At 46.6% G+C, this 11,049-nt stretch overlaps 1 protein-coding gene across 1 annotated transcript; it reads left to right on the plus strand.

Annotated features, from left to right (window-relative positions):
- The first annotated feature begins 2,988 nt into the window (after positions 1–2,988).
- LOC101411831 (patr class I histocompatibility antigen, B-1 alpha chain-like) lies at positions 2,989–5,910 on the plus strand. The gene is made up of 8 exons (XM_004467400.4): positions 2,989–3,068; positions 3,189–3,458; positions 3,842–4,117; positions 4,249–4,524; positions 4,638–4,745; positions 5,134–5,166; positions 5,321–5,368; positions 5,532–5,910. Exons 1-8 carry the CDS (start codon positions 3,005–3,007, stop codon positions 5,534–5,536), a joined length of 1,080 nt encoding a protein of 359 aa, XP_004467457.1. The 5' UTR covers positions 2,989–3,004; the 3' UTR covers positions 5,537–5,910.
- Positions 5,911–11,049: the final 5,139 nt, after the last annotated feature.

The following is an 11,049-nucleotide window of genomic DNA, read 5'->3' on the forward strand; positions in this document are numbered from 1 at the left end:
CTAAAGCAGTGTTTCCTGGGATTCTCCAGCATGAAGTCACTGTTCACATCCCCCTTCCATTGTCCACTTTGGAAGGAAATCTGTGCAGTCCACACTTAGGGGTGGGGAGTTATGCTCAACTCAGTGAGGGTGGAGCACCTACATAAATCATTGGGAATTCTTGTTTTTGAGAAATTTGGCTATTCTTGCCCCATGTAATTACTTTCCAGTCATTTATAGGCTCATTGATATTAATTTTGTACCATTGGCTATAATCCAATTCTGTGCTATTTATTTTGTTGTTCAAATTGTTCCAGTTTTGGTCATAGAGAGTCTTTCTGTTGACTCGAGTCCTTCTGACATATCCCCATGATTTTATGTTTTGGGCATTACTCACTTTCTGGTACTCCCATATGCTCCAGCTTCATTCTTTGTATTTCCTACCCCAGCCCTAGATTCATTCTTTTCTGCAAGGAGCCTTGGTTCAGTTTTGACATAATGGTATTAGAAACTGAGGTGTAGGCACTGGGTTTGCTCATTTTTGTTGGGGAGTCATTTCTTCTAGGCCTTCTCAGTAGAGAATTAGAAAATATGTGTGTATACCAAGGCATGTGTAACACACATATATAATACATGTACATACATATATATCAATATTTATACTAAACTACATTAAGCTAAACACAAGTTGATTCCATATCTTCAACTCTAATCCCATATAAGATATTTTAATCTGGCTTTCCCCTTCGCAAATCTGTAACCTCCCAATTCTATGGTGAGAAATTTGGCTCTCACCACCTACAATATATTAATCTTTGCTTGTTGTTCAGCCCTCATACATACAGACAGTGATTTCAGGATTGTTAACCCTACCCCATGAGAAAGAACTTTACCAACTACAGTCGGTGCTTATGCATAGTTCCTTTTGCCTTCATGCTTACCATTTCCAGCCAGCTCCAAAAGTCCTCAGTCCAGCAGCTCCTCCCCTTTCCTTCAATGAATTCATACCATGCACCTCTGACACAGCTAGATCCTTCTACCACAGTCTGCAGCCATCTTGGGGTAACCCACCTACCTAGATGGTTTTTTTTTTTAAAGTTTGCACACTTAAGGTTCACTCTTTGTGCTGTAAAGTTTATGGGTTTAGATATATGGACAGTGTGGACAGTGTCATGTATCCATCTTACAGTACCACACAGAATAGTGTCAGGGCCTTAAAAATCTCTTGTGCTTCACCTAAACTACCTTTCCCCCAACCCAACATCATCCAACCAGGGATATACTTTCAGTATCTATAGTCTTTTCTTTCCATAATTTTGTGTAGATGGGACCAGACAATGTGGAGCATTCCCAGTGTGGCTTCCTTCACTAGCAACATGCCTTTAGGATTCATCCATTCTATTGTATGAATTAACAGCTCATTCCTTCTGATGGCTGAGTAGTACTGTGTACCATGCATCAATGGATGACCACCAATTTTTTTATGAGGTTCCATGGAATGAACCCAGCACCTTGTACATGGGAAGCAGGTGCTCAAACCACTGAGCTATATAAGTTCCCCAACCACCGACTCTTTTATCCACTCACATATAGAAGGACAAGGTGGTTGCTTCAAGTTTAGGAGAATTATTAATTAAGCTGCTTTGAACATTTTTGTACAGGTTTTTATGTAAATGTAAGTTTTTTAATTAGATGAGCAAATACCTAGGAGTGGCATTGCTGGTTTGTAATTTAACTCCATGCTTAGCTTTTTAAGAACCTGCCAAATGCCTTCTATGGTGGCTGCACCCTGTGGTCTTCCTACCAGCAGGCAGTGCAGGTTCCTGAGCTCCATATCCTTGTCAGTGCAGGTGTCCCCACTCATGACAGACTGAAAATTGCCTCCCATCCCATCAATGAAGTCTACATTCTAATCCCTGGAACTTGTCAATATTACCTTATATGGTAAAAGGGGACTTTGCATATGTAATTGGTCTAGAGATGGGGAATTAGCCAGGATTATCACCATGGGCCCTAGGAGTGATCACATGGATCTCATAACAGGGAAGTAGGGGGAGATGTTACTACACCCAGAGGAGAAGGTGACAAGCAGATGGAGCAGAGATCTGATGATGTTGGCCTTAAGGTTTGAGTGATGCAGCCAGAAGCCAGGGAAAGCTGGCAGCCACCAGAAATGGAAGAGGCAAGACACTGGTTCTCTCTCTTTATGTATTCTGGGCAGAAATCCTTTATCAGAAATGTGATTTGAAATATTTTAACTCTTTGGCTTGAGCCAATGATAAAATGTACTCTCTCAAGAGAAAATTAGAATTTTGGAAAACTGGTATCCATCAATGCTCACCCGAAAAGGCTACTAAAAATTCTCTCTTTTCCAACATTTATATCCGAGGCTGAATTTTTGTTCAAACACAAATAACAGATTCAAAGTGATATGAATCAAGAGGTGCTCTACCGAGACTGCTGAGAAAGATTTGCGAAATTGTAAATTGATCCACTCCTTTTCATTACATTTTTTAAATCTTGGAATTAGTTATCAACGTGTAATGAGTTTTGGTATAATTATTACTCTAAGGGAACTGGTATTTTAAACTCCACTTTGATTTCTGGTATGGTCAGTAACAGTAGAGGTCACCAAAATCTCCTCGGGGTCCTCATTAATTTGTAAGCTGTGAAGAGTCAGAACCGGGCCTCATTGGCACAGGGTGACGGAGGGATCCTGCAGGGGAGGGGTCGCGGCCAGTCCAGGACCGATCTTGGCTCTCAGGGTTTCGCCCAGAAGCTGGCGTGTGGGGCGAGGAGGCTGAGCTCGGGAATCCCCGGTCCCCGCAGTTTCATTCTCCGTCTCCCAACCCGAGTCAGGTTCATCCGACCCGACCCTCGTGAGGCGGGCCCAGGGAGGCCTCCCTTTGCGGGCCAAGTTCTTGAGAAGCCAATCGCCGGCCCCGCGGCCCATTCAGAGCCCGCCCCGACCCGCCCCGCCCCGCCCCGCCCGGACTCAGGTTCCGCCAGACCCGGGGGTCCGGCCATGGCGCCGGGGACCCTCCTCCTGCTGCTCTCGGGGTCCCTGGCCCTGACCCCGACCCGGGCGGGTGAGTGCGGGGTCGGGGGGCGTGCCCCGGAGGGGGCGAGGGGACCTCCGGGGGGGACAGGACAGCGTAAGCCTAGCCGGGTCCCCTCAAGCTGACCCCGCCCCTTTCCTGTCCCCCCAGGCTCCCACTCCCTCAGGTATTTCTACACCTCCACGTCACGACCCGAGAGGGGGGACACCCACTTCATCGCCGTGGGCTACGTGGACGACACGCAGTTCGTGCGGTTCGACAGCGACGCGGAGAGTCCGAGGTTGGAGCCGCGGGCGCCGTGGGTGGAGCAGCAGGGGCCCGAGTACTGGGAGAAGAACACTCAGAGAGTCCAGAACAGCGTGAATATTTTCCAACACAGTCTATGGACCCTCCTCCGCTACTACAACCAGAGCGCAACCGGTGAGCGATGCGGGGCCCGGGGTCCGCGCACGACCAAGATCCCCAGGACCGACCGGGGTCTCCCCAGGTCTCGGGTCCCCACTGCCCCCCGAAGCCGTGGAACCCGGGACCCACCACCCGGGAGGGACTTTTCCTCTCTTTCATTTTCAGTTTAGACCAGAGAGACCCCGACTTTTCAGCGCAGGGGGTGGGGCGGGCAGGTGGAAGGACAGGTAGGCGGGTAGGTGGGCGGGGCCAATGGACAGGACTGATCCTGGAGGCGAGAAGTGGGCGGGGCTGACCACGGGGCGGGGTAGGCGAGGAAATCGCGGGGCGGAGCCAAGGATGGTGGCTGTTCGTCCGCGGGACCTGCTGGGCGGGGCTGATCTTGGTGGCTGGGCCAGGGACTCACACCTACCAGGTGATGTATGGCTGCTATGTGGACCCCGACTCGCGCTTCCAACGAGGCTACTATCACATCTCCTATGACGGCGCCGACTACCTTTACCTCAACGAGGACCTGAGCTCCTGGATTGCGGCAGACACCGCGGCTCAGATCACCCGGCGAAAGTGGGAGGAGGCCGGGCTTGCTGACTATAAAAGATCATACCTACAAGAGGAGTGCGTGAAATGGCTGCAAACACACCTGGATAATGGGAAGGAGACGCTGCTGCATGCAGGTACGGGGTGGGGGCGTGGGGCAGGTCTCCTCCCAAACCCAAACATCCTGTCCATTCCTGATGGTCATTAGCACTGCTAGAATGACCAGGAGAGAAATGGAAAGTTCCTGAAGTTTCTGACCTTCCCACAGACCCCCCAAGGACCCACGTGACCCGCCACCCCAACCCTGACCGTGGGGTCACCCTGAGGTGCTGGGCCCTGGGCTTCTACCCCGCGGAGATCACGCTGACCTGGCAGCTGGACGGGGAGGACCAGACCCAGGACATGGAGTTTGTGGAGACCAGGCCTGCGGGGGACGGAACCTTCCAGAAGTGGGCGGCTGTGGTGGTGCCTTCTGGGGAGGAAGAGAGATACACGTGCCACGTGCAGCACGAGGGGCTGCCCAAGCCCCTCACCCTGAGATGGGGTAAGTGGGACGAGGTGGGGGCCTCTTCTAGGGAAGTAGGAGCCCTTCTGAGCTCCTCCAGAGGGTCAGCACTGAGCCTGGGGTCAGGGCCCCTGACCTTCCCCCCTTCTCAGAGCCACCTTCCCAGCCCCCCATCATCATCGTGGGAATCGTGGCTACCCTGGTCCTCCTTGGAGTGTCCGCGGTGGCTGGAGTTCTGACCTGGAGAAGAAAGAGCTCAGGTAGGGCAGGGGTGGGTCTGATGTTTCTTGTCCAGGGGGGTTTCCAGCCCAGGTAGCAGTGTGCCCTGCCCCTTTCTGGTGCTGTGAAGCCCCTCCTCACACACGTGCCCATCCAGTCTGGGCCTGTTACTACACTTTATAAAACCTGTAAGAGAAGTAGGACAGTGTCCCCAGTGATGACGTGGAGGCCCCTGTTCCCAGCAGTCAGAGGAAAGGGGCTGCTAAGGACAGACCTCCAGGAGGGCAGAAGGTCCAGCCCCACACATCTCCCACATCATATTTCCTGATCCTGTCCCAGGTCTGCAGTCAATGTCATGGAAAATTCCCTGGATCCAGGAATAGTTCCCTGGGACCTCATGTCCTGTACTCACTAGTTGTTTTTCCACAGGTGGAAAAGAAGGGAGCTACGCTCAGGCTGCTTGTAAGTGGGGGACGGAGAGGGAGGTGGTGTGGAGGGTCAAGACTGACCCAAGCCTTTGGGGAGTGTAGACAGCCCACGGGGCAGCTCACCCCATCACTCCTTGACTCACATGTCCCTGTGGCTCTGACCAGACCCTGTATTTGTTCCTCTCCAGCCAGTGACAGTGCCCAGGGCTGTGATGTGTCTCTTGAGGCTTCTAAAGGTGAGACCCTGGGGGGCCTGAAAGGGGAGGGGGGTTGGGCCAAGAGGACACACCTGGGTCCTGGGGATTCCTTGGACATGGACATGAGGACATGGAGGGTTGGTCGTGACATCTACATTTACAGAGACAACCTGAGCATGCTCTTGATTATTTCCTTCTGTAGCATGACAAAGCTGCCTCATGGGGGATGGAGAGATTCCAGAGCTGTTCATGCCCCTCGTGTGACTTCAAGACCCCTTTCTTTGGGATATAAGCTTTTCTTCCTGCAGCTGGCATCTGTGTGTCTGCATTCCTGTTGTATACTGGAGGATGGGGAGGTAGCTCACCCCTGCCCCCCACACCCCCCACACTGACCTGTGTTCCCTGCTGCAACCAACTGCCCTGCTCAGGAGAGCTTAATGTGGAACATCTACAGCCCTGTCTTACTTCATGGTGCTCTGAGCTGCCTCTTGGTGCTTCACTTAAAAATGAGAACCTGTTATGATTTTGCTTTTACAAATTCTTGCTATTAAATGAAAGTGAGAATATAATTTTTCAAAGTATCCTCTTATGATAGTCTTTATTTCCTTGGGGTCAGTGGTAATATCCCCTTTCTCATTTCTTATATTGTGTAATTGTATCTTCTCTCTTCTTTTCTTTGTTAGTCTAGGTGAGGGTTTGTCAATTTTATTGATCTTCTCAATGAACAAGCTGTTTGTTTTGTTTATTATTTTAAGCACTTTCTTATTTTTTATTTTATTTAGTTCTGCTCTGATCTTTGTTATTTCTTTCTTTTTCTTCCTTTGGGGTTAGATTGTTGGGTTTTTTTTGTTTGTTTGTTTGTTTGTTTTTTTAGTAATTCCTCCAACTGTGCAGGTAGTTCTTCAATTTTAGCCCTTTCTTCTTTTTTGATGTTTGAATCTATGGCTATGAATTTTCATCTCAGTACAGCTTTTGCTGCATCCCATAAGTTTTGATACATTGTGTTAACATTTTCATTAGTTTCAAGGTAGTTATTATTTGTTTTGAGATTTTCTCCTTGACCCACTGTTTTTCTAAGAATGTGTTGTTTAGCTTCCATATCTTGGTTCCTAATCTGGGTCTCTGGCCTTTGCAGATTCCCAGGTTCATTCCACTTTGGTCAGAGAAAATATTTTGTATGATTTCAATCTTTCTGAACTCATTGAGACTTTCTTTGTGGCCTAGCATGTGGTCTATCTTGGAGAATGATCCATGTGAGACTGTGAAGAATGTATATCCTGCTGTATTTGGGTATAATGTTCTCTATGTGTCTATTAGTTCCAGATCCTCTAAAATATTGTTCAAAGTCTTTGTTTCTTTATTGATTCTCTTTTGAGATGTTCAGGCCAATGGCGATAATGGTGTATTAAAGTCCCCTACTATAAGTGTATAGGCATATATATGCACACCAATGTTGATAGCAGCATTATTCACTATTGTCAAAAGTTGGAATCAACTCAAATGTCCACCAACAGATGAATGGTTAAATAAAATGTGGTATATACATACAATGGAATAATACTCAGCTATAAGAAGGAATACAGTATAAACACATGGGATAACATGGATGAATCTTGAGGACCTTATACTGAGTGAAGCAAGCCAGACATTGAGGGACTAATATTACATGACATCTCTGATATGAGATAAGCAAACCAAGCTGTCTCAGAGAGCTAGAGATTGGATGATAGGCTAAAAGGAAGTTGGGGCCGGGGGAGAGGAAGGTCATGAACTGATGCCTACATGGCTGAAATCTATGATAAGCTGGACGTAAGTATTTGTACAGGGAAGGGATAAGATAGGGGCATAGGGACACCTTTGGGTGGGGCTTTTTGGCCTAAGGGGGTTAGGGTTGGGAGGATGGGTCAGATGACTGAAGGAATTGGGGGAGGGTTGAGGGGAACAGTTGAAAATGGGAGATTGCCAGGTATGTAGCTGAAACTATAATGTTGGAAAAAATTCTTTAGAAAATATAATAAGGAAGGATTACCTGTTTAAGGTGCTTAAGAGGGGGCATCTGGCACAGGGGCAGGCTTCTAGGGAGTGTGTGAGTGCTCATTTTGTCATACTGTGTTATATCATTGTGTGGAGACCCATACAATAAGTGTTAAGATGAACCCACATCCTGGGGAATCCTGATGCTCTCAAACAGAGGGAATTCTGTCTCTTGATAGAACTGTTGGGTCCAAATGGGTTAGGGCAGTCTAGTATGTCAAGCCGTCAGCATTGTTGCAAGTATCTGTGAATGTGGTTAATCAAGTAATCAAGATTGATTGCCACTGTAGGCCCTGAGGGGAGGGGGAGAAAAGTATACAATAAATGGAAGCAAGATAACTGGGGGGCAATGGAAGTGTTCCACAAGATCATGCAATGATGAATATGGGACATGTTAAATTACACCAAAAAATGTATAAAAGTCTCTAGGCTAAAATGTAAACCATAATGTAAAACATAAGGTAACTAATAATTTAGAAAATTGTACAGACTAAAATATAAACCATAATGTAAACCAAAATAGAACCATGTTCGATAGCTATGTTTCAATATCTGTACACCAGCTGCAGCAAATATAACTTGAACATGTAAAAAGACCCTTGCTGGGGAAGCAGGAAAAGGGTTTGATGTTGGATATATGGGAGTTCCCTATATTGTATATGTGAAATACTGTGAACTAAATTTTTTGAAGGCAAAATTAAAAATTAGGAAAAAAAAAGAAAGGATGAAGACACTGAGGAACAAATGAAAGAAATTGCCTTGCCAGTATACATACAAGGCAACAACATTACAGTGATTAAAGGCAAAACATCAAAAACAAAGTTTTATAATATTTTTCATTTTCTAATACCCCAATTTATTTTTAGTTTATTTGAGGTTTTCTAAATTTGTATGTATTCTATTTCTAATATTTAAATCTATCACTACTATTTCATTTTCCTATTAATTGAATTTGGCAATATATTAGGCTTCATTTTTGAAGAATTTTTGGACCACAGAGAGGTTCAACTATGGCAGGGGAGCAATGCTGGTGTGGGGTGTTGTTGATGGGGGCACATGGTTGGAAGGGAGTTCCCCAGGGCATGTATATAGGGTACATAAAAATGTTCAGATATATGTTTGTTATTTCATAGTAGTTACAGTTAAAAATGACAATGGAGGGAGTGCTGTGTTTCTATTCCAAGGAGCACTGTCACATTCCCCAATGGAACAGCAACAATCTCCGAAGTGCAACAACAAAGACCAGTGAATAAGGATGGTCCAATAGTGAGCCCTTGATAAGGATAACTATGCTTATAAGCCTGTGTGCCTGAAATATGGACCAGGTCTAGAGCTGCGGGGTGCCTATGAGTTACCATCTGAAAGCCTCCATGTTGCTCAAATGTGGCCACTCTCTAAGCCAAATTCAGCATATAAATGCATTACCTTTCCCCCAGCATGGGACATGACTCCTGGGATGAGACTCCCTGGCACTGAGGGATTACTATCAATCACTAACTGGTGATGCAACTAGAAAGAGACCTTGAATAAAAGGGTCAACTCAGACCAGCAGAATATCTCAGCCTACATGTAGGATCATGTGTTAAAAATTGCTTTTTGACCTTGAATGAAAGGGGGAAATGACAAAGACAAATGAGTTTATATGGCTAAGAGTCTTCAAAAAAGTCACGAGGTCATCAGAGGGGTTACACTTACCCACACCTCAGCGGGTTCCTAGAGACAGCCAAAGTAGATACAACCCCAGGTACTGGTGCTCCTGAGGGCTACAGAGACACACAGGCTCTAGGGTCATGACAGATGGCTCTGGAGTTCAGTGCCATGTCAGTGGGCCCTACTTTGGAATTTATATTCTTAAGTGGGATGGATTGAACTCAGATGTGACCTTTCTACACATGCCTCTTCTGTCACTTTACTGAACCTGTGGTTGTATACTCAGGAGACTTGAATCTCTGGATTTTCCATGTGCCAGCTGAACCCTGAGCCTTAGCAGTTGCAACTCTTACACTCTGAATGGTTGGACTTACCCAGGGCAGCTAACAGGGAGGTGAAGATGGTCAACCACCATACCAGGGAACTGAGAGTGCCTACAGCTGCAAGCAGGAGAATTGCATCCATCATCCATGTGGATAAAAGCCCCCTCTCAATATAGAGGTGGAGTGAATATTACCATCCCAGGGTCCACAGGATGGAGGAATAAAATATGGATTACTGTGGACTTACTGATATTCTACTATAGAACTATTGTGACTAGTAATGGAAGAACTTGTATTATTGATGTAGAGAAAGTGACCATGGTAGTTGCTGAGGGCAAGGAGAGGACAGAAGAGATGTGAGGGCATTTTCAGGACTTGGAGTTGTCCTAAATGATATTGTAGGGTCAGATACTGGACATTATATATCCTGCCATAGCCCACTGAATGTACTGGGGAAGAGTGTAAACTACAATGTACACTATTAACCATGTGGTGCAGCAGTGCTCTAAAATGTATTCACCAAATGCAATGAATGTGCCACAATTATGAGAAAGATTGTTGATGTGGGAGAAGTGGGGTAGGGTGGGGGGTGGGGTATATGGGAATCTCATATTTTTTAATGTAACTGTTTTTTGTGATCTATGTATCTCCAAAAAAATACAATTAAAAAAATGATGGGGGTGGAAGGGTGAGGAATGGGGTATCTGAGAACCTCTTATGTTTTTTAAAAAAATAATTTAAAAAAAATAAAGTGAGGAATGCATTGAGAGAGGGAAAGATTCTTAAACTATAGAAAGTAAGTACATTGCCCTGAGTACCTTCCAGAACCTGAGTACCTTCCAGAATCTGCTGTGCAGAGTGTTGCTGTAATGAGCTGAGGGTGGACAGAACTGTGTCCAGTCAGTGCTCCATCCATGTGGGGTTTGACTCATCCACATTACTGTTTCTGTGTCCTTGTCCCTGCAGTAGGATTCTGTTCCTCCAGGACCTGTGGTCACAGGGTCTCAAATGTCATCTGGCCTCATCCCATCTGCAGAACTGTGGGCTGTGAGGGCTCATGTGGCTGGTCATCCTGCCTCACTGTGGTCCTCTCTCAACATGCCTCATTTCTTGTTTGCTTGATGGTTCTGTGATGATGGAGGAATGTGGCTTTCCTTCCTCCTCTCCATGAGGTCTGCTTTCCTCCTGCTCTGGGTCCCCATCTCTGACTCCAACAGGTGTCGTGTTGACAGTCCCCAACCCATATGGCCCATGGCATCTCCTGCCCATGAGCATCTCTGATAACAAGAGACTGATTTTCAAACCTGTCCAGCTCCTGCCCTTGTGCTAGGCTGTTACCTGGTTGTTCTTTCTATGCTTTCCCCAGTCTTTTCAAAGGAATTAGATTCTGGAATTAGCACTGAAGAGTATCAACAGTTTTGACTAAATTTAACTCCTGATGGTTTGGTCTTTCTCTGCCCACATGCCCTCCTTCTCTGCCCTTATCCAGCTCCAGTGACCCCAATGCTGGCTGCAGCCCAAGCCCATGGATTTGTAGAGCAGACCCTAGTGTAGATCACAGGTGGGCAATGGGGTCTTAGCCTGGATTGCGCTTGTCTTGGAAGAGTTGAAATTGTGCTGTAATCACAGAGGGGGTGGAGGGGAGGGAGAGCAGCACTTTTGAGGACTGTCCTGGTGGCCTCAATGTCAAGGTGAGTGGAGGTTGTGACATTG

The sequence above is a fragment of the Dasypus novemcinctus genome, chromosome 22 (assembly GCF_030445035.2).
Source record: "Dasypus novemcinctus isolate mDasNov1 chromosome 22, mDasNov1.1.hap2, whole genome shotgun sequence".
NCBI lineage: Eukaryota > Metazoa > Chordata > Mammalia > Cingulata > Dasypodidae > Dasypus > Dasypus novemcinctus.